Raw genomic sequence first — 27,462 nt, forward strand, 5'->3', positions numbered from 1 at the left:
GTTTGGATCCCATAATCCTGCTCAGGATGTGCAAGAACTTCTGAAAATAAAAAATACATTCTTCAATTTTTTTTTTTTATAGAGCACATCTTTTGTAGTTTTCTAGTAGCTGCAGGAATCATGTAGCATGTATAAATATAAGTAAACACAAAGGCTACACATGCAGAAAGAAATGATTTATATAGTATGTGCCAAGATTCCTGGTATCCAGAGTTTGAACAAATTTGTCTTGGCTCGGGTGCAATAATGCCAACAATTAAGGAAGCTGCTGTCAGTGCTTTATTGAATTATCCTTTTGGATTACTATTGAACGTTGGGCAGAGTGCAAGGACAGGCACAGCTCCCTTGTCAAAATATTGGAATGGCACAATACAAGGATAAAGTCATGTCCCTACTGACAAACAGGAGCAACTCCTTGCTGTCAAAAATATGTCTACTGGCATATGACATGAATGTAATAAGTGTTCCTAACGAAGCACAAAAGATAGTCACAACTGCCCTTTCAAAGCAAGCAGACAAGTCCAGTATTGCTAGCAAATATATAGACAGCCACAGTACCCCTGCAAAATGAAGTGCACCTGTGTATCATGGCACCAGATTCTAGGCACAGTGTAACTGCCAGCTGCACTCTGTGCTTAGGTTCTTCGGGTTGCCGACAGCACCTGATTGCCGGATTCTTGTGGTCCTTGACAGCACTGTGTAATATATGCATACTGTATCCTGAAACCTAGTGCCTGGCATAATCAAGCACTGTTCTAAAGCAAAACTTACATCCTCTTATTTGTTAGATCATATACATTTTTTTCATTACTGACTCTACCATACTGTTTAAAGGGCCATGATACCCAAATGTTAAAACACTTGAAAGTGATGCAGCATAGCTGTAAATAGCTGACTAGAAAATATCACCTGAACATCTCTATGTAAAAAAGAAATATATTTTACCTCAAAAGTTCCTCAGTAGCCACATCCCATTGTAAAGGACTTCTAAGCAACAAATCGGTATGTCTGTCCCGGGACAGCTAAGGGATTGAGCCTTGTGCACTTTCATGTTATTTCCCTATTCAGTTTAAGGAAGTTTACTATGAAATCTCATGAGAGTTAAGTCAAATCTCATGAGATCACAGTAAAAGAGTTCATGACCCCAGCACTGTTGATGCTGATTGCCTGCAGTTCGTTTCTTCATTTTTTTTATTTACCTGCAGCTGGACAGCAGCTGAGTATAACTTTTTTACACAGAACTTGCTCTGCTGAGCTGAGGAGATTAACATAGTAGATAAGGTTGAAAAAAGACTGAAGTCCATCGAGTTCAACCTATACAAATCTAAAATACTTACAAAAAGCTTCAGTTAAGCTTAAATAACCCCATTAAAATGTGACCCATTTAATACTAGCAATCATATCCATGAATTTTGTTTATATACAGAAATTTATCCAGACTATTTTTAAATGTATCTATGGTATTGGCATTCACTACCTCCTTTGGTAATGAGTTCCACAATTTTATTGCTCTTACAGTGAAAAAACGTTTCCATTGCAGGAGATTAAATCTCCTTTCCTCCAACCTTAAATTATGACCTCTTGTCAGAAACAATTTTCTTGGAATAAAAAGAGCTTCTGCCATCTCTGTATATGGGCCTTGAATATATTTATATAAAGTAATCATGTCACCTCTCAAGCGCCTTTTTTCTAAAGAGAACAGACCCAGTTTGGCTAGCCTCTCCTCATAGGTTAATTTCTCCAATCCCCTTATTAGCTTTGTGGCCCTTCTCTGAACTTTTTCTAGTTCTGCAATATCTTTTTTAGCAATCGGTCCCCAGAACTGCACTCCAAACTCAAGGTTAGGTCTTACCTTGGCTTTATATAATGACAGAATTATGCTTTCCTCCCTTGAATCAATGCCTCTTTTAATACATGCTAGTATCTTATTAGCCTTTGAAGCCGCTGCCCTGCATTGTGCACTCATCTTTAGCTTGTTATCTATTACTACTCCCAAATCCCTTTCCTCCTGTGTTTGGCTAAGTCTTATCCCATTTAAAAAATACGTAGCCTGCTTATTTTTACTTCCAAAATGTAGAACCTTACATTTTTCCGTATTAAATCTCATTTTCCATTCACTTGCCCATAGTTCTAATTTTAGCAAATCCCTTTGTAAAGAGAGTTCGTCCTGCTCTGACCTAATGACCTTACTTAACTTAGTATCATCTGCAAAAATAGAGATGTCGCTATTTAATGTCGCTATTTAATCCTTGCTCCAAGTCATTTATAAAATATCTTCCTTTTTTACATAGAGATGTTCAGGTGAGCATCAGTTTCAAGTGATTTAGCATATGAGTATTATGTCCCTTTAACACATAGCTAAAATTCTGCTTAGACATTGTAGCTTATGAGCAGAACGCCAGCAACTGAAACTACAATTATGCTTGGCCATTTTTAAAGGGATATGAAAAACATAAAAATCTATTGTGATTCATACAGAGCATACAATTTTAAAAGTTTCCAATTTACTTCATCCTCATGGTATTCTTTGTTGAAGAGATATCTTGGTCGGTGTCTGAAGCACTACATGGCAGTAAATCTGGCTGCCGTCTAGTGCTCTTGCAAATGTATAACATTCTTGCAAAACTGCTGCATGTAGTGCTCCAGAAACGTGCAAGCTACTGAGCTTACATCTCTGCTTTTCAACAAAAGATACCAAGAGAACAAAAAAATTGATAATAGAAGTAAATTAGAAAGATATTTAAAATTGTATGTTCTATCTGAATCATGAAAGAAAAATTTGATGTTTCATGTCCCTTGAAGTAAACAACGGTGCTGGTCTTGTGATATGTTCGTAATTGCAATTGCCAGTCCATATTTATCCGGTAAACCCAGTTACCACAAGGCAGGAATGTAATGCTACAAAAATGAGAGGTAATGTACCATAGCAACCTGGTAGTGTGTATGGCAGTATACATTTTGGAGTTGGACATGAAACCCAATATTTTTCTTTAATGATTCAGATAGAGCATACAATTTTAAACAACTTTCCAATTTACTTCTATTATCTAATTTGCTATATACGTTTGGTATCCTTTGTTGAAAAGCATATCTAGATAGGCTCAGTAGCTGCTGATTGGTTGCTGCACTTAGAACCCTCGTGTGATTGGCTCACCCATGTGCATTGCTTTTTCTTCAACTAAGGATATCTAAAATATGAAACAAAATAAATAATAGAAGTATATTGGATTGTTTAAATTTGCATTCTCTTTCTGAATCATGAAATAATTTTTTTTTGGGTTTAGTGTCCCTTTAAGCCCTCTGTCTAAATCATAAATATTTTAATTTTGACTTTACTGTCCTTTTTAAGTATATTTATGAAATGTATGAAATTGATCATACAGACAAAATTTGTCTGGTAGGTACTTTTTTGTTTATTGAAAAAGAGCAGTGTAAAGTTGCTTATTTTTATATATTTCATACAGTAGAAAAAATAAGTGAAGACAAGCAATAGAGATTTTACAGTAGAGGTTTGCGGGAGTTGAGTCCTGTATGGTGCTGTAGCATTGAGGTCAGTGAGTAACTGCAGCAATATCTTGTAATGTGTGTGTGTGTGATTATATATAATGTTTGAAATTTTACACCAAACACACACACTATGTACTGCACAAACACACACAGTGTACACATAAATCTTACTCACTACACATGTAATATACACACACACACACACACACACACCATGCACAAATGAAACCGTACAGTACAGATATCATACACACTATACATCACATGCGCAAACACACAATGCACAGACAACTCTACATACATGGTACACTCTACAAACTATACACATTCTATACAGTACCACACATACACCCAGTTACTCTCTGGTCACAAATTATGCACACAAAACGCAATTAAAAGCTAGGAAATTAAAATGCAATTCATTTAGATTTAAGTTCCGAATCAAATGTAAGTAATATTCCAAAATTTAAATGATATGGAAGTCAGTGTCCTGTACAGTTTGTAACTAGAACAGTTATTGAATACATCATCCATTTATCAAGTTCCTTTAATATATTGTTTTGTTGTAGCTTCCTATTATTATTATTATTATTATTATTATTATTATTATTTTTATTATTCTTTATTTTTAAAGCGCCAACAGATTCCGCAGTGCTGCCCATGGGTACAAGGATAAAATTACAATGGAGAAACAATACAATAAAAGACAGCATTTTACAGACAAATGCAGGGGGAATTGAGGGCCTTATTCCCGTGGGAACTTACAATCTAGATTTACATCAGATGATACTGATATAGCTCCATGAAAATCTATATAGCTTAATACGTTCTGTTAATGATGGAGAGAGTAATATTTCAAAAGAGAAATGTTTTATGCATAGTTTGGTTTGTAGTTCTGTTTAGTCTGTGTCAACAAAGTTTTTTTTTTTTTTTTTTTTTTTTTTCCTGTGCTAGGAACAACAAAATACAATCCTGAAGCTGCTGATTTCATTCCCCGGGAGAGAGCTAGCCACCAGCCAAGCTGGCGAGGACATGGAAGAGCAGAATCCAATATTAGTTGGAATAGAAACAGTGTCGTGCCCACATCACAACAGCATCATCCACCTAAGGAGAATAATCGTGATAGCCCAGTACAAAAATTGCACACCTATAATAGCTCTGCCAAAAGTAACAGTGGAAGAAGTCAGCATGACTTACCTGATACAGCCAGTGCTAGCAAACCTGTCAAGAATCATAGCTTTCAGAACCAGAGATGGCAGCGCTCAAGAAGTGAGCGATCACACACAAGAAATCAACCAAGGCAACCTCTCTCTGACACGTCATCTAGGGCAGCTTATTGTGGAACTACTCCGCTCGGTGATTGGCGTACAAGAACTAGAGAACCCAGTGACTTATGCTCTTCGGAAAGTGAGAAGGAGGTGGGGAATGCCGACAACCGAGGAGCCAAGCCAAAGAGATTGACACATGTCTCAGGTGGCTCCCTCAGGGGTCCAAGAGATAGAACAAAGAATTTATATGATCGTGAGAAACGGGTAGCTCCTATTCAAAAGACAGAGCTGTTTGAAAACATTCCTCCTCGGGATGTGGTGAAACATATACCATCCAAGGACGAAGTTTTCAAAACAAGACTTGAGAGAGATGTAGGACTTGAAGAGAAGTCAAGGCGTCCTTACCCCAAGAAGAACACTCAGCAGGACTCCCTTGACTGGAGGAAGCCTCAGAAAGAGGATCAACTGTGTAAAGAAAATGAGTCTCAGGGGAGCAAGAGTTCAAGACATGAGAAAAGCCAACCACCAGTGTTTACATCAAAAGAGAAAAACACAGAGAGGGATAAAGAGCAGTCTGTCTCAAATATGTATCAGGAATCAAAAACCCGTGGACATCACTGGGGAATTGATGGAGACAAACATTCAGGGCGGAAACACCACTCTCAGGACAGTGCTCCTAAAACATCTATGCATTCAGGGTGGAGAAGACAGCATAAAAAAGACATACCAAAGAACAAGGAAACACACACAGGTTTGTTTATGATATGCATTTCTTTATAAAATGTATTGCAAAATGTATTTTTTTTGTCACAGATAGTGATTTTTTGTTGTTTATTTGGTCTACTGGTTATGTACATTTATGTGTGTGTATGTCAGAATTTGAAAAAGAAAAGCCAAATTCTGTGGATCTTACCACATATGCATTTAAAGGGACATGAAATCGAAATTTTTCTTTCATTATTCAGATAGAGCATGTAGTTTTAATCAATTTTCCAATTTACTCCTACTATCTTTGCTTTTTAATCCTTTTTTGAAAATTATATATTTAATGAAGGCCGAAACAATCGTCTGGGGTTGCTGTATTCCTTGTTCAGAGAGGAATTACCTGGTATTTTGGCGCTGGACTGACTGTAATAGGCGGGATCAGACTGACATACTACAGGAAAGTTCTACTCGGTGAAAAGCATTACTGGGCTAAAAAGCTGCACCGAGGTGGTAAATCGCCATAGAACAGGCTAACAATGGTATTGAGCCAGTTGTTGGTTCCTGTGAGTGCACTTCTCTCTGTATGTATTTAGTCTCCCTATGGGAAAAAGGGGCAACCAAACGTGGACTCCTTGCTCAGTGTGCTTAGAGCAGGGGTGTCCAAACTTTGCTCATCAGAGGTTTTGGAACTACATTTCCCATGATGCTCAGCTAGATAAAATGCTGGCTGAGCATCATCGGAAATGTAGTTCCAAAACCTCTGGAGAGCAAAGTTTGGACACCCCTGGCTTAGAGGAATATGGCTGCACTTCACTGACAAGTCCCAATGAAGGCTGAAACGATCGTCTGGGGTTGCTGTATTCCTTGTTCAGAGAGGAATTGCCTGGTATTTCGGCACTGGACTGACCGTAATAGGCGGGATCAGACTGATATACTACTGGGCTAAAAGAAGCTGCACCCAGGTGGTAAATCGCCATAGGACAGGCTAACAATGGTATTTAGCCAGTTCGTTCCTGTGAGTGCACTTCTCTCTGTGTATGTGTGTGTGTATGTATGTATATATTTTTATATATATATATATATATATATATATATATATATATATATATATATATATATATATATATATATATATATATATATATGTGGACTGTTCTCAGTATATGCACTCACTACCACCTCGCAACTGCCACGGTGCTCTCAGGGAGTATACAATGTCAAATAATTCAAAGCACTCATTGGTCTTCTGCCATCAAACCAAATATTTATTTGTGTAATGTTTCGGGACCTGTAGCGTCCCTTCTTCTGACAATCAAATAGTGCAAGTGAGCAAACTTATAAAGGCCTAACAAACCCTCCCCATGTTGAGCCTCCAATCATAGGAGACCGTGTGCAAAACCTTAAGACTAAACCATCATATAGTTTAGAAAAATACAAACATAACAAGGTGTAAAAAACTTCTCCTGTGTAAATTATATAATGTGACAAATGACACCGTTACTATCACTCAATGTGTATGTAAATAAAAATATAAAGTATATACATATGTATTGGCACTGCTCAAATTAATCATGTTTGTGATCCAGATATCCGAACTCACACCCCTTGATTTAAAAAATGGGATCATCCACCACCTAGTATTCACGGCAAAAAACGCCCCTCACTTCTCATTGGTTTTGTCAATAAAGAAAACAATGCTGCTGTCAACACAATTCACACCTTGCAAAGGTAATCGCAGCTATTGACCGGATCGAAAAAGTAATTAACACCAAATCCTGTCCTGAGGATTCACATAGCTTTAATAACAATAACTGATTAATGTCATAGGACACTTCACCAGATCGTAACATTCTCTTTTTCGTCTAAGCCGCAATGTTATACTAATCACGCCCTTCAGTCGTGATTGGCTATCTATAACACACCTCCTATTCTTGGACACAAAACAAGAGACGCCCCTATGTTCTAATAGGTGGATCCGCGATGACACCGGCAGTGTTGTCAGTAACCCAATCTGCACAAGAACCAGCCTCTGTACAAGTCATAATCAAAACAAAACATAAACAGATAATGTCGTAGGACACTTCGCCAGATCGTAACATTCCCTTTTTCCAGGCCACAGCGTTATACTTATCACGCCCTTTAATCGTGATTGGCTACCTATATCACACCTCCTCCTCCTCCTGTTCTAAGACACAAAACAATAGACGCCCCTTTGTTCTAATAGGTGGACCCGCGATGACACAGAGAGTGCTGTCCGTAGTCCAATTTGCGCACATACCAGTCACTGTACACATCATCATCAAGACATATGGCACAATTAGTGCCCATCATAAGTACTCAAAAACTATACAGTGGACCCGCGATAACCCTGATATCGCTGTCAATAGCCCAGTATTCGCCAAAAACTGCCGCAGTGTAAGTCATCATCATAGATTATATAACAGTTGATACCCATCACCGGTACACACAGTCAATACTAATCAATACTTATTGTAACATACTCAAACATCCCATCTACCGATTGTCCAATCGCACAATGTAGGTTGCTGAAGGCACCACCTACCTAAGGTTCGTTAGTGCCTGTACAAGAAGAAGACATACGTCTAATCTAAATGTCACAAATAAATGATCTAAATGTCACACCTCCCAGGCACTCCGCTCACCCAACAGACAAGACAAGAAAATTTGACACAACCAAGCCAGTTTACCATCAGCACATACCTATAATAGCAGCCAGATGCAGGCGAAACCCATATATTACATCTCAGTAGAGAATCCCCATAGTAAGTGATACAAAAACCAAAAAAAATTTTATATTCAAAAATAGGTAACCTCAAAGATATATATGCATATGTGAGAACATACATGTAGTCGGTCACTAACCATAAGCCCCAGATAATATGCCGACTAGGTTAAATAATAGAATAGCCGTATCATATGCTCTTAACAACCTTAAAATCACATGGCAATAGAATAATAATAAATAAATAATAAATAAATAGATATAGATAAACCCATCCGGCTACAAAATAATAACGGTAACTTCCAACACCCTACCAAACGCTAAAATGAACAAAACTATTATGACGACTGGGTGGAGATGTTACTGGGCGGACATTCAAAACCATCTCAAATAAATGATTTCACTGGGGTGTCCTCAGATCAAATAATCTTACAATGACCCAATGCAAATCTTATCACCTGGATTACAGAGCGAGTAAGAAACCATCAGCAGCCCAAGCCATCAGGTTAGGTACCAATATAAAGACCCAATCAGATCAGGCGCAATACATATGTGAAGTGTAGTGAAAATAAGTGTAGCTATTAGTGAACATATAATATAAACTTAAGAAATTAAAATCAAGGATTAAAAACACCTTTTTATGTTTGTATTTTTCTAAACTATATGATGGTTTAGTCTTAAGGTTTTGCACACGGTCTCCTATGATTGGAGGCTCAACATGGGGAGGGTTTGTTAGTGCAAGTGAGCAAACTTATAAAGGCCTATTTGATTGTCAGAAGAAGGGACGCTACAGGTCCCGAAACGTTACACAAATAAATACTTGGTTTGATGGCAGAAGACCAGTGAGTATATATATGTATATGTGTGTGTGTGTGTATATATTCTCACCTGATGGTGCATAGCTGCTTGTTCAACAAATTTATACAATGGGGTCCATTTATCATTGTGGGGACGGACATGATCCGCTATAGCGAACCATTCTTGTGAACTGCTGGTGCAACGCCGCCCCCTGCAGATTCGCGGCCAATCTGCCGCTAGCAGGAGATGCCAATCAACCCGATCGTATTGGATCGGGTTGATTTTCAGCGATGTCTGTCCGCCGCCTCAGAGCAGGAGGACAGGTTATGGAGCAGCGGTCTTTAGACCGCTGCTTCATAACTTGTGTTTCTGGTGAGCCTGAAGGATTGCCAGAAACACAGGGCATCAAGCTCCATTTAGAGCTTGATAAATAGACCCCTAAGAATAAAGCAAATGTGATAATAGAAGTACTTTGGAAAGTTATTTTAAATTGTATGCTCTATCTGAATCATGATTTTTTTTTTTTTATGGTTTCATATTCCTTTAATTGATAAAATAACCTGTCTCTGCACAAAATTATCTCACAAACTGACTCTGTGCTACTCCAAATATGGCAGCTACTAAGTACAATTATATTTAAAGGGATAGTCTACTTGAAAATGTTTATTGTTTAAAAACACAGATAATCCCTTTTTTACCCATTCACCAGTTTTGCATAACCAACACTGTTAAATTAATACACATTTTTACTTCTGTGATTACTTTGTATCTAAGCTTCTGCAGACTGCCCCTGTATCTGTTCATTGACAAACTCACATTTTAGTCAATCAGTGCTGACTCATAAATAACTCTACCGGAGTGAGCACATTGATATCTATATGGCTCACATGAACTAGCAGTGTCTTAACTATGAAAAACAATCAAAATGCAAATAGGAAAATTGTTTAAAATTGCATGATCTATCTGAATCATGTTTAATTTTGACTGGACTGTCTCTTTTTAATAATTCTTTTCGTTTATATATGTGGCAAGAGTCTACGATCCGTTACATATGGGAATACATTCCTACCACTAGAAGGAGGCAAAGTTTTCCCACAACCTCATGAGCCCTATAAAACCCCTCTCATCTCACACATACTTTAGTTTTTACGTTGCATCCGTTGGAAAGGGGTTGAAGCATTAAGATGTGCATGATTTCTTCAGTGAAAGAGGCTTTTCAGTCTATATTGAAGCCCGGTTCCCCTTAGAGTACAGTGCTCGTCAGATATATTGGGGGTATGGTTTGTGATACAATGGTTTTGCCTCTTTGGAAATAATTCATAAGCCCTCTGTAAATTTGGTTGCAGGGACTTGTCTTCTGCCTCTCTTTACAGATCTACCTATTCCATTACCTCTTCTGATATGTTTCAGTACTGGTTTGGCTGTCTGCTACTTGCTTGATAGTGGACGAGTGTCTATGGGTAAGTAAGTATGTTTGTTTTTACTGTTAAAAGTTTGTGTGTATATGTGCGTGTATATGTATGTATGTGTGTGTGTATATGTATGTGTATATATATATTATATTATATATTTATGTATATGTGTGTGTGTATATATGTATATATATATATATATGTGTGTGTGTGTGTATATATATATATATATATATATATATATATATATATATGTGTATATATATATATATATATATATATATATATATATATCTATCAATAAATTTATTTTTTTATTAGGTTAATAGAGTACAGGTCAGTGTTGGCGCGTTAGTATACGCATGTCGGGTTAGCACATGTCTCTCGGATATGTGTACATTGGATATTTGGTGCGTTTTTAATTTATTTAAACAGTAAGTTGTTTTTTTTGTTTTTTTTACACATGCTGACATGTTCCGCTTAGTGCTTTATTGTCCCTGTAAAGCTGTATAGAGGGAGGCAAAGGTTTTCCTTTCCTCAAAAGCTTGCTTAAATGGGTTATTTATATAGTGCTTATTGCATCGCTTTAGCTTTTTTGCTATAATGAAGCCGCACAAATCTGTCCCTATATTTACTCTAGAAATGGAGTCTCCTGAACACCTTTCTACCAATAATAAGTGTCCTTATCGTAAAACAATTGAAGTACCTTCTTCAGGTTATTTTATGTGGCTGATATTTCGATTTATCGCATACTGATCAATCTAAATGATGTTTCTCTGAGTAACAACGCACCTACTGTCTGTTCATTACAGGAAAGTGCAGATGGAGTACCTTAAGTAATACATTTTTTTTATTACTATCAGTATTACAAAGGCATTGGCTGAGCTACTGCCTTCAAACAAGCGCAAAAGCTCAGTTCAAATATTATTTCTAATGATAAACCTTGTAATCGTTTAAATTCAGTATTTTAAAACTGTTGTTAATCTCCCTGAGATTTTCCCTATACCTGATGCTATCTCTGACATAATTGCTAAGGAATGGTCTAAACGAGGTGTGTGTCTTAATTCTTCTACAAGGTTTAAAAAGCTATATCCTTTACCTGCATCTAATCTAGAATTATGGGAAGCCATTTCAAAAGTAGATGGGGCAATTTCCGCTCTAGCTAAACATACTACTATTCCTTTAGAAGACAGCACTTCTTTTAAAGTCCCTTTAGACAGGAAATTAGAATCTTTTCTAAGAAAATCCTTTCTACATACTGGATATATACTCATGCCAGCTATATCTATTGCTGACATAGCTGTTACTTCTACTTATGGGTTTGCGAGTCTTGCACTGCAGTCTTCTAATGACTGTGAAAGTTTTAATTGATCAAGTTTACTTCAAAGTGCAAATACATTTATTTGTGATTCTGTATTTGATATTATGAAAATCAATGTCAAATGCATGTTTTTAGCTGTGGTTGTGGCTTTAATCCTGGAGTGCTGATATGGTTTCTAAAACTAGATTACTTTCTCTTTCCTTTCAAGGAAAGAAATGTATTTGGGTCTGAGTTAGATTCTATTATTTCTACTATTAAATGAGGTAAAGGAGCTTTTCTTCTTCAAGACAAGAAGTCAAAAGAAAAGTTTTTAAAGCTCCTAATCGTTTTCGTTCCTTTCGTAAATAAAGAACAGAAAGTGGACTCCTCAGCTAAACACAGCTCCTCTGGTTCAGTCTGGAGACCCAATGCAAATTGGAACACATCCAAACAGAATAAGAAATTTGTTCCAGCCTCCAAAACCTCATGAAGGTATGGACCCTGATCCAGTATTACTGGTAGGGGGCAGATTAAAGCTCTTTCAGGAGACTTGGTTTCAATCTGTCCCAGATCCATTGGTTTAGAATATTATTTCTCAGGGATATCTAATTGAATCCCATAAAAGATCTAGCTTTTATTCAATCTGTCTCGGATCTTAAAGATATGGAAGTTTAATGCGCCAGTTCCTTTACAGGAACAGGGGATGTGATTTTATTCAAATCTCTTAATTATTTCAAAGGAGGAAGACACTCAGACCAATTTTGGATCTGAAAATTTTAAACAAATTTGTAAGAATACCAACAACTTTCCACAATAGATTTACAGGATGCTTACCTTTCATCCCAATTCACTCAGAACATCACCATTTTCTGAGGTTTGCTTTTCTAGAAAAGCATTATCGTTTTGTTGCTCTTCCATTTGGTCTAGCTACAGTTCCAAGAATATTTACCAATGTCCTGGCTACCCTTTTGTCTGTAATCAGATCAGGGTATTGCCGGTTTCCCTTACCTGGACGATATCTTGGTACTATCTCAAGCTTTTCATTAAGCAGAATTTTACACAAAACGGCTATTGTTGTTTCTTCAAAGACATGGTTGGAAATCAATTTACCAATGAGTTCCTTGATTGCTCAGACAAAGGTTAACATTTTAGGTTTACAAATAGACTCAGTGTCCATGAGTCTTTCTCTAACAGAGCAGAGACTAATAAAAATTATATCTGCTTGTCTGAACCTTCAGTGGCTCTATGTATGGAAGTACTAGGTCTCATGATTGCAGCTTCGGATGCAATTCCATTTGCTCAATTTCAAATGAGGCCTCTTTAGCTTTGTATCCTACGTCAATGGTGCAGGGATTATTCCCAGATATCTCAAAAGATATTCTTAGATTCCAGCACTAACCTGTCTTTAACTTGGTGGCTGAATCATCAGTCTATTATTCAGGGGTCTTCTTTGCTCGTCCTACCTGGTCTGTAATTATCACAGATGCAAGTCTTTCAGGTTGGAGAGCTGTTTGGGGGGGCTCTAACAGCACAAGGGTTTGGGATTCATGGGGGGGGGGGGCGCAAGGTTACCAATCAATATCCTGGAACGTGCACTTTTCAGGGCCCTTCATGCTTGCCCTCTGTTAAAAAGGGAGTCTTATCTCTGTTTCAAGACAGACAGTGTTACAGCAGTAGCTTATGTCAATCATCAAGGGGATACTCACAGTTCCCTGGCTATGATGGAGGTATCTCGGATTTTGTATTGGGCAGAAGCCAATTCTGGTCTAGTCTCTGCAATTCACATACCAGGAGTGAATAACTGTGAGGCAGACTTTCTCAGTTGTCAGTCTCTACATCCAGGGGAGTGGTTTCTCCATCAGGATGTGTTCTATCTGATTGTGGGTCTATGGGGCCTGAAAAAGATCTGATGGCCTCCTCGTTTGAACAACAAACTTCACAGGTACTTTGCGAGGTCCAGGGATCCTCAGGCAGAATTAGTGGATGCGCTAGTAGTTCCTTTGTCCTTCTAGCCTGCTTATCAGTTTCCTCCTCCTGGTTCTACTTTCCAGAGTCATTTCCAAGATAAGATTGAAACAGTCATTTGTAATCCTGATTGCCCCAGCGTGCTCTCACAGGATTTGGTATGCGAATCTGGTTTGAATGTCCAGTTGCCCGCCTTGACCTTTTGCTCTAAAGTCAGATCTATCTCGGGGTCCCTTTCTCCATCCAGATCTAATGTCTCTAAACTTGATGGCATGGAAATTGAACGCATAGTTCTGCGTCATAGAGGTTTCTCAGATTCTGTGATTCACACTCTGATTCAGACTAATAAGCCTGTTTCTAGGAAAATGTATCACAAAGTTTGAAAAATTAGCATTTATCGGTGAATTTACCATATTTTTTTCCTGGCATTCTTTTAGAATTCTTAGGATTCTTCAGTTTTTGCAGGATGGTTTAGAAAAGGGTTTATCAGCCAGTTCTCTGAAAGGATAAATTTCTGCTAATCTTCCTGATATTTATTGTTTCGTTCAGGCTTTAGTCCGAATTTTATTTTGATCCTTGGCACATTAAATTACTTATATTATTGTACTAATACCTGTTTGCAGTCTCTTTATCAATGTGGGTGGCTAAATGACTTTTTGGCCATCATTTTTGCATATTAGCATAACTATTTTTAGAGGCAAGAGTGCTAATTAAAAGTACTTTATTTTCTTCTTTTTATCTATTTTTAGTCCGAATTAAACCTGTTTTTAAGCCTACTTCTCCTCCTTGGAGTCTTAACCTAGTGTTAAGGGTTTTGCAGTCTCCTTTTGATCCTATGCATACAGAAGAGTTTCTGAATTGTCTGCTCTCTTGTGATTCTCCATCCGGATAAGGCTGTTTTGCGGACTACATTTAGTTTTTTGCCTAAAGTTGTTTCCTCACACAACTTTTAGTAGGGAGATTGTTGTTCCCTCCTTGTGTCCTGATCCAAAAATTGCTTCTGAAAGATCTTTTTGTTTTGTTTGGCTGTTGTTAGAGCATTGAAATATTATGTTAATGCTACTAAGGATTTCAGACAAACTTCTAGGTTCATATTTATCAAGCTCCGTATGGAGCTTGAAGGCCATTGTTTCTGGCTAGCCTTCTCTGTCATAACCTGTCCATCTGCTCTGAGGAGGCGGACAGAACTTGCAAGAAATCAACCCGATCCAATACTATCGGGTTGATTGACACCCCCTGCTAGCGGCATTGCACCAGCAGTTCACGAGAACTGCTGGTGTAATGATACGCTATCAGCATTTATCGATGGGCGGCGGACATGATCCGCAACATCGGATCATGTCTTTCTGCACCTTGTTAAATAGGCCCCCTAGTCTTTGTTCTTTCTTCTGGCCCTAGGAGAGGTCAGAAGGCCTCTGCTATTTCTTTGTATGTATGTACTGTATGTATGTATTGAGTACTTTTAAAGCACGGCTAATCACCGTAAGGGTCTCAAGGCGATCATTTCATCGACCTTGGAATGATGAAAGATTGAGTGAACCTTGCCAGGGTCGAACCTGCAACCCTTGGGTTGCTACAGAGCTCAGCCACAGTGCCTTAGCCTGTCCTGCCTCTTGGTTGAAACTTTTGATTCACAAAGCTTATTTAGAGGCGGGTCAGCCTCCTTCACAGAGAATTACAGCTCATTTTACTAGATCAGTTGCCACTTCTTGTGCTCTGATGAATGAGGCTTCAATTGATCAACTTTGCATACCTTTTACTAAATTTTTACCATTTTGATGTTTTTGCTTCCTATGAAGCAGCCTTTGGTAGAAAGGTCCTTCAGTCAGTTGTCTCAGTTTGATGATTGTGCCTGTTTTTTGAGTTTGTTATAAGAGAGAGATTTTCTTTTGGGTTATGGATTTAATTTCGCATCTGGAAAAAAAACAAAAAAACCCTATTTTTTTTTTCAATCCCTCCCTTTATAGTTACTCATGGACTTCCACAGCATGGGTATTAGTTCCCATATGTAACATATCGTGAACTCTGGACACCTATATGAAAAACATTTATGCTTACCTGATAATTTAACTTTTTATCTTAGGTTTTCTTAGGTTTGTTTTGTTTTATGCACATCCTTTTTTTTTTTTTTTTCCTGCTCCTTTTTTTCGGCTCTTACTCCTTTTTTTAAACCTAACTGCTTGGCTATATGTTAAACTAAGGTATGCATGAGGTAGGAGGGGTTTTATAGGGCCCTTGGGGTTTGGGAAACTTTGCCTCCTCCTAGTGGTAGGAATGTATACCCATAAGTAACGGATCGCTAACGCTCATCACCATGACAACAATGGAATTTATCAGGTAAGCATAAATTTTGTTTTTTATAGTAGGAGCACCTTTCATGTTCCAGTGTAGTAACTACTTTGGTCAACTACTTCTGATGAGTGAATATATATGAAGATGCCCAATATGTGGGGATTATATATTTTGTACAATTTAAAATTTGAAGAAGCGGAAAATCTATAGGTGGAGTCTGAAGATATGTGGTGACATTAGTATGGATTTGGCATTATGGGAGCAATTGCAGAAATCTACCTCCTCCAAAGTTTGCCACTTGTTCTCCATTTTTAAAGCGATACTAAACCTAATTTTTTTTCGTTCATGATTCCGATAGATCATACAATTTTAAGCAATGTTCTAATTTACGCCTATTTTAATTTTTTCTCCTTGCTATCTTTATTTGAAAAGCAAGAATACCAGCTTAGAAGCCGGCCCCTTTTTGGTTCAGAACCCTGGGTTGCGTTTGCTACCAATCAGCAAGCGCTACCCAGGGTGCTGAAACCCAAAATGGACTGGCTCCTAAGTTTAGATTCCTGCTTTTTCAAATAAAGATAGCAAGAGGACGAAGAAAAATTATAATAGGAGTAACTTAGAAAGTTGCTACTGAGTTTAGTATCCCCTTAAGATTTCCCTGGTCTATAACCTATAGTTTGCTGATTTAGTGCTTAGTATCTGATGGACGAGGATATCTAATGCTGGAGTTTAGCCAAGCTGGTCCACTAATGTTGGGTGTTTAAAGAATATTTTGTCAAGAGAGCACCCAGACCTTGTTTTTTTTTTATTTTAATTTTTTTACATTTGTGTTCCAGCTTAAAACATGTTGGAGCATAAACACCTTCATATTTTCAAATCTTTCTTGATAGTTAAAAGGACATGATACCCAAAGTTGAATTACTTGAAAGCTATGCAGTATATCTGCAAAAAGATGACTAAAAAATATCACATAAATATCTATATTTTACCTCAAAATGTCTTCAGCAGCCACATCACATTGTAAAGGAACTTTAAACAGCCAAATAGGATGCTAGTCTCCTGACTTGCAAGGGAGCGTGCATATAGTATGTGCAGGCACAGTCAATTTATTTCCATCCTTAGTTTAAGGACGTTTACTATGAAATCTGTAAAACGATTGGCTCTAAAATGAGTAGCTTTGGCTCACAGCGCACTTTAGTAAACTGGGGAAAAAATGAGGTAAAAAGATAAGACATTTGTGTGATTTTGTTTTTCTTTTTAGATTTTTACAGTTATAGTACATCACTTAAAAACTAAAGTGGAGGGACAGAGGTATTGTGTGGCACACTTTGGGTGAGAATCTAGATAATCATAATGTAGGTGAGCAAAAAGACCCGTGGCACATACAATATAACTTTTATGGATTTATTAATTAAAATCTAGATAATACAGATTAAAATAAGGTATACAACACATGCATTCACAATGTCTCGATTCAACAACGTTAATTAAGATTGGTAATGTAGGTCCTCCTATAGTATAAACATTCCAATTAGTTTCTATAAACTACATGAATGTATCCTGTCATTATTATCCAACTGTGCAGGTTAACGTTTCGGACACACTATAGAAAGTCTAGCATAAAACTTCTAATTATTCAGATTAGAGTAACGTTGCTGGATAGGAGTAACACACTCGTAAGTACAAAAATAAGCACTATCTTCTATCAAGATTTAAAGGGATAAAATTCCAGTCATCTTAATAAATAATCCTTATGAGTGCGTGTCAGCCTGTGTTAGAGGTGTGAAATAAATTGTATAAAACTCTGATTAAATAAATTTTTAAACTTTTGTTTCCTCTGTTTAATTATTATTATTTAATTATTATTATTTAAATAATATGTTGGCCTTAAATGGCAATAACATTTAGCTTGTGGTGTATATAGAAATAAACATCAGTCCTTACATACAGCAGGGATACAGTGGGTTTAATTTAAGGGCCATCTTGGCACTATACTTAACGGTGCTGTAACATTGTAATACCCATTCCTTTACCCTAGGGGATATTTAATTCGAGTTTTATACAATTTATTTCACACCTCCTAACACAGGCTGACACGCACTCATAAGGATTATTTATTAAGATGACTGGAATTTTATCCCTTTAAATCTTGATAGAAGATAGTGCTTATTTTTGTACTTACGAGTGTGTTACTCCTATCCAGCAACGTTACTCTAATCTGAATAATTAGAAGTTTTATGCTAGACTTTCTATAGTGTATCCGAAACGTTAACCTGCACAGTTGGATAATAATGACAGGATACATTCATGTAGTTTATAGAAACTAATTGGAATGTTTATACTATAGGAGGACCTACATTACCAATCTTAATTAACGTTGTTGAATCGAGACATTGTGTATACCTTATTTTAATCTGTATTATCTAGATTTTAATTAATACATCTATAAAAGGTATATTGTATGTGCCACGGGTCCTTTTGCTCACCTACATTATGATTATCTAGATTCTCACCCCAAGTGTGCCACACAATACCTCTGTCCCTTCACTTTAGATTTCTGATACTTTAAACCCGGTATCTAGGCACTGCTCTTCAGGAATACATAGGCTTACCCTGTAGGGATATCCTGAGAATCCTAGCCTGTCCCCCCTCCAAACTCCACCACTTGAGGGGACCCTATCTCTAAATAGTACATCACTTCCAAGTCACTTAGCATTTGAGTATCATGTCCCTTTTAGTGAAGACATTGACCACATGAAAGTACATATCAAGGATATTTATGCAGTCATATGTTGTGGAGCTCTGAGTTCTGAAAGTTTGAGAGAGTGCTGTATTCATATAGAACTTTGAGGGTGGCCTCTATTGAACTTATTGATATGAGAAGAATGTCATCTACTCAAATAGTTAATTTATAGCTGTCATTTTGTGTGTTCATGCTGTGTATTTTGTGCTGTTTCTGAACTGTAATGCCAGTTATTCTAGTGTTAAAAAGAAAAGAATAGGCTATAGAGTAAATATTTGCCTCATTCTATTTCAAATGTTGCAACGTTTTGACAGGGCTCAATTAACTTTGATCTTCGCAGAATGTGTGACAAAATTAGAGAGCATTTTGTTCTATAAGACGATCATTAAAGCTTATTACCTTGAACATTGTGATATATGAATGTCCAACTGTCAGTTGAACACCACCTTGCTATTTATAGAAACACAGACTAGCAAATGTATTCTTTCTGACACTATCTATCAGAAAAGTAATCTGATGGTATTATCCTGGTGTTCGCATCCAGGATAAAACCCACTGGATCTGTGTGATTGAGATTAGTCAGTAATAGCCATAGATAATGGGAGTCAAAATGATAATTATCTGTTTTTTGTTCTAGTATGACATCCTTTCCCAAGGTTCTTTCCTATGTCCGAATAAAAAGATCTTGCCTTGCAATGTGTGGCTGTGTTCAATCTAATGCCTTCCAGCACTCCTGTGGCACTCTTGACCTTTCTGTCCTACAAGGCAGGATATTACTGTTAAAGTGATTGTAAAGTTTAAGGAATTAAAGGCCAGTATCTTTACAAACATGTTTTTTAAAAAAAAAAAAAACAAAAAAAAAAACAACCTACCTTTGCGTTACGGTAAACAGACTGCCGATCCTCCGCCTGCATCTCCTTCTGTATTTTGCAGATCAATGAAAAATCAGGCTTCCTCCAATCGTTGCGTGCCCCACGAGCTAAACACCAATGGGGGCACGCATCGATCTCCAGAATACAGAAGTATATCTTAGGAAATGACCATCCTCCTTATTCTCCTACTCCCTTTGATACAATGAGTATGGGATATGTGGCAACTATAAAGAGGAGAATAAGGATGATGGGCATTGCCTCTGATGAAGCGGGGAGGAGCCCTGCAAAATGCGTTAGGCCATGCCCATTATACCTGACGGTGGACGCAAGTTTGCTTGTGGTTACGGCTGAACTGGAGCCGGCTTTCACAGAGTGGCCGTTTCCTAAGACATACTGTCTCCGTTTTAAAGGACATTAGCCTTTTTTTACTCCACAGCCCAGTGTTAACCATACCTTAAAGTGCCACTTTAATTTGGGACTTACAAACCGAACAGTTCACTTTTCCCTGATACAAAACACTGTGTGGATGCTAGGTGATACGGAGGAGGGGTGTGCTACACCCACGGCTCTTAAGAGGATGATCTTTTAATATATGTTGAAACATACCTCACATGTTTGAGGTCATCCTTGTGATTGTATATCTTATATGTGTTTTATAAATAAATTCATATTTTTTTATTGCTGCACTTAGATCTTTTGTGCACTGTGTTGTGCTCCATTTGTTATGTTTTTCAGCTTTGTTCCTAAGTGAATTTAAAGGTATCTCAAAATTACATTTTCAAATGTGCTTTTTCTCTTGGTATCCCTTGTTGAAAAAGAATATGCACATATCCTACAATAGTGGGAGCTAGCTGCTGATTGGTGCCTGCACACATTTGTCTTTTGTGATTGGCTAATTAGCTGTGTTCAGCTAGCTGCACGTAGTGCATTGTTGTTCCTTCTGCAAAGGATAACAAGATAATGAAGCAAATTTGATAATAGAAGTAAATTGAAAAGTTGTTTCAAATTGTATGTTCTATCCAAATCATGAACGAAAATGTTGGAATAGTAATACTTTGAAACATGCTTCCACAACCAAGGAAGTCAACATTGTGTATTTCTATTGACTTAAAGGGTCAGTCTACACCAGAATTTGTATTGTTTTAAAAGATAGATAATCCCTTTATTTCCCATTCCCCAGTTTTGCATAACAAACAGTTATATTAATATACTTTTAACCTCTGTGATTATCTTTTATCTAAGCCTCTGCAAACTGCCCCTTTATTTCAGTTCTTTTGACAGACTTGCAGTTTAGCCAATCAGTGCCTGCTCCCAGATAACTTCACGTGCACAAGCACAGTGTTATCTATATGAAATACATGAACTAACACCCTCTAGTGGTGAAAAACTGTTAAATTGCATTCTGAAAAGAGGTGTCCTTCAAGGTCTAAGAAAATAGCATATGAACCTCCTAGGTTAAGCTTTCAATTAAGAATACCAAGAGAACAAAGCAAAATTGGTGATAAAAGTAAATTGGAAAATTGTTTAAAATTACATGCTCTATCTGAATGATGAAAGTTTATTTTGGCCTAGACTTTCCCTTTAAAGTGAAGAGTTGATCTTAAAACTACTTGGCTTCAACCTGCCCCTCCTGGGTATATGTACTTCACTTTGTTTGAACTATATGCATTCTGAGATCTTACAGCATCACAAAATAGAAACTTGCTCTCCGTGTATTGATCTTGCCAGAAAGTTTCAGAACAAGCAAAATTTTACTTCTTCAAATGATTTTTTTTTAAGCTGATGTGATTGAGTCCCAAATCAATGTTGCTTATATAAGAACAAAAAATATTTCTGTCCTCCTTTAAATAGATATTTGTAGCAATGGTTCATATGACATCAAACGCTGGGCAATTAACACAACAAAAAAGCATTTGTATGGAAATAAAGGCAGGTTGCCATAGGAAACCGAATCAGTCGAATGGGTTTTAAAAGTAATCTTTTGTCATGTTCTTGAGAGGAATGATGACATTTGTTACAGGATATACACTGTGTTTTGAGGCCATGCACTGTAATACTGAAAGTGCAATTCAAAGCAGTACCAAGTGTATACCTCATTTGAGTCATAAAGTGTTCTAAATGTCAGCATATTGTTTTTGTGCAAATACTCAAACAATGAATACATTGATTTTTAACTTTTGGGTACAAAAGCCTTGTTACTCTCTATCAAGAGTTTCGGATAGTGGTCTGTACTGACTAGCTGTGTATCCATGATGCTATGCAGGTTGCCAAAGAAGAGCAGATGTTGAAAGTTCATATTAGAAATTCTCAATTTCATTTTCAAAGTCTGGATTTGGTTGTTTCCCTCTAAGTCTTATTTTTTTCTCACACTCCTAATTCAATTTACACAAATAACCCAACGTTTGTAGATATCACTTGTTTAATCTTTCTTATTTATTTTTTTGATTTTCATTTTAAAGGGACATGCAAGTCACTATAATAAGAATATTACTTTGTAAAGGACATTACTTATTGCAGAGTTAAAGGGACGTGAAACCCAAATTGTTTTCTTCATCTAATTTTCATGGTTCTCTTGATATCCTATGCTAAAAATCAGGGAGGTAAGCTCAGGAGCATGCACGTCCACAGCACTATATGGCAGAAGTTTTGCAAGAATGTTCTACATTTGCATGAACACTATATGGCTGCACTGTTTCCTGCCATATAGTGCTCCAGGCATGTGAACGCTACCTACATAGGTATCTCTTCATCAAAGAATAACATGAGAACGAATCAGATCGCTATGAGCTCACGCTGCCTTCTCTTTTAAAATGTAACATCTAAACAGGTTCATTATATAATCTCTTGTTAGAAGCAATATTTTTTTTAATTACGTCAAACAATGTGTTCTTTTGTTATTGTTTATGTAAAATTATGCCATCACTAAGTCAAAAAACCTGATTGGTTGGCAATTTTGAATTCATAAAGTTTTAAAGGCAAATTCTAGTGGAATTTCTGTTAAAAGGTATTACTGTTAGAATGTGATGGTGTACTGGCGCATCTGCAAATATAAAGGGGCCAACCAGAATATTGAGGTAACTTATATCCTTTTTTTTATTATTTTTTTGCTAGAGGATCCTTTTTTTATTTTTTTATTTAACCCCTTAATGACCACAGCACTTTTCCATTTTCTGTCCGTTTGGGACCAAGGCTATTTTTAGATTTTTGAGGTGTTTGTGTTTAGCTGTAATTTCTCCAACATAGGTGTGTCCGGTCCACGGCGTCATCCTTACTTGTGGGATATTCTCTTCCCCAACAGGAAATGGCAAAGAGCCCAGCAAAGCTGGTCACATGATCCCTCCTAGGCTCCGCCTACCCCAGTCATTCTCTTTGCCGTTGTACAGGCAACATCTCCACGGAGATGGCTTAGAGTTTTTTAGTGTTTAACTGTAGTTTTTATTATTCAATCAAGAGTTTGTTATTTTGAAATAGTGCTGGTATGTACTATTTACTCAGAAACAGAAAAGAGATGAAGATTTCTGTTTGTATGAGGAAAATGATTTTAGCAACCGTCACTAAAATCCATGGCTGTTCCACACAGGACTGTTGAGAGCAATTAACTTCAGTTGGGGGAACAGTGAGCAGTCTCTTGCTGCTTGAGGTATGACACATTCTAACAAGACGATGTAATGCTGGAAGCTGTCATTTTCCCTATGGGATCCGGTAAGCCATGTTTATTACGATCGTAAATAAGGGCTTCACAAGGGCTTATTAAGACTGTAGACTTTTTTTGGGCTAAATCGATTGATTATTAACACATATTTAGCCTTGAGGAATCATTTTATCTGGGTATTTTGATATAATAATATCGGCAGGCACTGTTTCAGACACCTTATTCTTTAGGGGCTTTCCCAAAGCATAGGCAGAGACTCATTTTCGCGCCGGTGTTGCGCACTTGTTTTTGAGAGGCATGGCATGCAGTTGCATGTGAGAGGAGCTCTGATACTTAGAAAAGACTTTCTGAAGGCGTCATTTGGTATCGTATTCCCCTTGGGGCTTGGTTGGGTCTCAGCAAAGCAGATACCAGGGACTGTAAAGGGGTTAAAGTTCAAAACGGCTCCGGTTCCGTTATTTTAAGGGTTAAAGCTTCCAAATTTGGTGTGCAATACTTTTAAGGCTTTAAGACACTGTGGTGAAAATTTGGTGAATTTTGAACAATTCCTTCATGTTTTTTCGCATTTGCAGTAATAAAGTGTGTTCAGTTTAAAATTTAAAGTGACAGTAACGGTTTTATTTTAAAACGTTTTTTGTACTTGTTATCAAGTTTATGCCTGTTTAACATGTCTGAACTACCAGATAGACTGTGTTCTGAATGTGGGGAAGCCAGAATTCCTATTCATTTAAATAAATGTGATTTATGTGACAATGACAATGATGCCCAAGATGATTCCTCAAGTGAGGGGAGTAAGCATGGTACTGCATCATTCCCTCCTTCGTCTACACGAGTCTTGCCCACTCAGGAGGCCCCTAGTACATCTAGCGCGCCAATACTCCTTACTATGCAACAATTAACGGCTGTAATGGATAATTCTGTCAAAAACATTTTAGCCAAAATGAACACTTATCAGCGTAAGCGCGACTGCTCTGTTTTAGATACTGAAGAGCATGACGACGCTGATATTAATATTTCTGAAGGGCCCCTAACTCAGTCTGATGGGGCCAGGGAGGTTTTGTCTGAAGGAGAAATTACTGATTCAGGGAACATTTCTCAACAAGCTGAACCTGATGTGATTGCATTTAAATTTAAGTTGGAACATCTCCGCATTCTGCTTAAGGAGGTATTATCCACTCTGGATGATTGTGACAAGTTGGTCATCCCAGAGAAACTATGTAAAATGGACAAGTTCCTAGAGGTGCCGGGGCTCCCAGAAGCTTTTCCTATACCCAAGCGGGTGGCGGACATTGTTAATAAAGAATGGGAAAGGCCCGGTATTCCTTTCGTCCCTCCCCCCATATTTAAAAAATTGTTTCCTATGGTCGACCCCAGAAAGGACTTATGGCAGACAGTCCCCAAGGTCGAGGGAGCGGTTTCCACTTTAAACAAACGCACCACTATACCCATAGAGGATAGTTGTGCTTTCAAAGATCCTATGGATAAAAAATTAGAAGGTTTGCTTAAAAAGATGTTTGTTCAGCAGGGTTACCTTCTACAACCAATTTCATGCATTGTCCCTGTCGCTACAGCCGCATGTTTCTGGTTCGATGAGCTGATAAAGGCGGTCGACAGTGATTCTCCTCCTTATGAGGAGATTATGGACAGAATCAATGCTCTCAAATTGGCTAATTCTTTCACCCTAGACGCCACTTTGCAATTGGCTAGGTTAGCGGCTAAGAATTCTGGGTTTGCTATTGTGGCGCGCAGAGCGCTTTGGTTGAAATCTTGGTCGGCTGATGCGTCTTCCAAGAACAAGCTACTTAACATTCCTTTCAAGGGGAAAACGCTGTTTGGCCCTGACTTGAAAGAGATTATCTCGGATATCACTGGGGGTAAGGGCCACGCCCTTCCTCAGGATCGGCCTTTCAAGGCAAAAAATAAACCTAATTTTCGTCCCTTTCGTAGAAACGGACCAGCCCAAAGTGCTACGTCCTCTAAGCAAGAGGGTAATACTTCTCAAGCCAAGCCAGCTTGGAGACCAATGCAAGGCTGGAACAAGGGAAAGCAGGCCAAGAAACCTGCCACTGCTACCAAGACAGCATGAAATGTTGGCCCCCGATCCGGGACCGGATCTGGTGGGGGGCAGACTCTCTCTCTTCGCTCAGGCTTGGGCAAGAGATGTTCTGGATCCTTGGGCGCTAGAAATAGTCTCCCAAGGTTATCTTCTGGAATTCAAGGGACTTCCCCCAAGGGGGAGGTTCCACAGGTCTCAGTTGTCTTCAGACCACATAAAAAGACAGGCATTCTTACATTGTGTAGAAGACCTGTTAAAAATGGGAGTGATTCATCCCGTTCCATTAAGAGAACAAGGGATGGGGTTCTACTCCAATCTGTTTATAGTTCCCAAAAAAGAGGGAACGTTCAGACCAATCTTAGATCTCAAGATCTTAAACAAGTTTCTCAAGGTTCCATCGTTCAAGATGGAAACCATTCGAACTATTCTTCCTTCCATCCAGGAAGGTCAATTCATGACCACGGTGGATTTAAAGGATGCGTATCTACATATTCCTATCCACAAGGAACATCATCGGTTCCTGAGGTTCGCATTCCTGGACAAACATTACCAGTTCGTGGCGCTTCCTTTCGGATTAGCCACTGCTCCAAGGATTTTCACAAAGGTACTAGGGTCCCTTCTAGCTGTGCTAAGACCAAGGGGCATTGCTGTAGTACCTTACTTGGACGACATTCTGATTCAAGCGTCGTCCCTTCCTCAAGCAAAGGCTCACACGGACATTGTCCTGGCCTTTCTCAGATCTCACGGATGGAAAGTGAACGTGGAAAAGAGTTCTCTATCTCCGTCAACAAGGGTTCCCTTCTTGGGAACAATAATAGACTCCTTAGAAATGAGGATTTTTCTGACAGAGGCCAGAAAAACAAAACTTCTAGACTCTTGTCGGATACTTCATTCCGTTCCTCTTCCTTCCATAGCTCAGTGCATGGAAGTGATCGGGTTGATGGTAGCGGCAATGGACATAGTTCCTTTTGCACGCATTCATCTAAGACCATTACAACTGTGCATGCTCAGTCAGTGGAATGGGGACTATACAGACTTGTCTCCGAAGATACAAGTAAATCAGAGGACCAGAGACTCACTCCGTTGGTGGCTGTCCCTGGACAACCTGTCACGAGGGATGACATTCCGCAGACCAGAGTGGGTCATTGTCACGACCGACGCCAGTCTGATGGGCTGGGGCGCGGTCTGGGGATCCCTGAAAGCTCAGGGTCTTTGGTCTCGGGAAGAATCTCTTCTACCGATAAATATTCTGGAACTGAGAGCGATATTCAATGCTCTCAAGGCTTGGCCTCAGCTAGCGAGGGCCAAGTTCATACGGTTTCAATCAGACAACATGACAACTGTTGCGTACATCAACCATCAGGGGGGAACAAGGAGTTCCCTGGCGATGGAAGAAGTGACCAAAATCATTCTATGGGCGGAGTCTCACTCCTGCCACCTGTCTGCTATCCACATCCCAGGAGTGGAAAATTGGGAAGCGGATTTTCTGAGTCGTCAGACATTGCATCCGGGGGAGTGGGAACTCCATCCGGAAATCTTTGCCCAAGTCACTCAGCTGTGGGGCATTCCAGACATGGATCTGATGGCCTCTCGTCAGAACTTCAAAGTTCCTTGCTACGGGTCCAGATCCAGGGATCCCAAGGCGGCTCTAGTGGATGCACTAGTAGCACCTTGGACCTTCAAACTAGCTTATGTGTTCCCGCCGTTTCCTCTCATCCCCAGGCTGGTAGCCAGGATCAATCAGGAGAGGGCGTCGGTGATCTTGATAGCTCCTGCGTGGCCACGCAGGACTTGGTACGCAGATCTGGTGAATATGTCATCGGCTCCTCCTTGGAAGCTACCTTTGAGACGAGACCTTCTTGTTCAGGGTCCGTTCGAACATCCGAATCTGGTTTCACTCCAGCTGACTGCTTGGAGATTGAACGCTTGATCTTATCGAAGCGAGGATTCTCAGATTCTGTTATCGATACTCTTGTTCAGGCCAGAAAGCCTGTAACTAGAAAGATTTACCACAAAATTTGGAAAAAATATATCTGTTGGTGTGAATCTAAAGGATTCCCTTGGGACAAGGTTAAGATTCCTAGGATTCTATCCTTCCTTCAAGAAGGATTGGAAAAAGGATTATCTGCAAGTTCCCTGAAGGGACAGATTT

At 38.5% G+C, this 27,462-nt stretch overlaps 1 protein-coding gene across 1 annotated transcript in view; it reads left to right on the plus strand.

Annotated features, from left to right (window-relative positions):
• NFX1 (nuclear transcription factor, X-box binding 1) overlaps positions 1 to 27,462 on the plus strand; it is a 588,547-nt gene that overhangs the window by 31,341 nt on the left and 529,744 nt on the right. Inside the window, exon 2 of the mRNA XM_053714588.1 lies at positions 4,462 to 5,526. Within this exon, the coding sequence (XP_053570563.1) occupies positions 4,462 to 5,526 (1,065 nt within the window). The remainder of the gene's footprint in view (positions 1 to 4,461; positions 5,527 to 27,462) is intronic.

This window comes from Bombina bombina, chromosome 5 (genome assembly GCF_027579735.1).
Source record: "Bombina bombina isolate aBomBom1 chromosome 5, aBomBom1.pri, whole genome shotgun sequence".
NCBI lineage: Eukaryota > Metazoa > Chordata > Amphibia > Anura > Bombinatoridae > Bombina > Bombina bombina.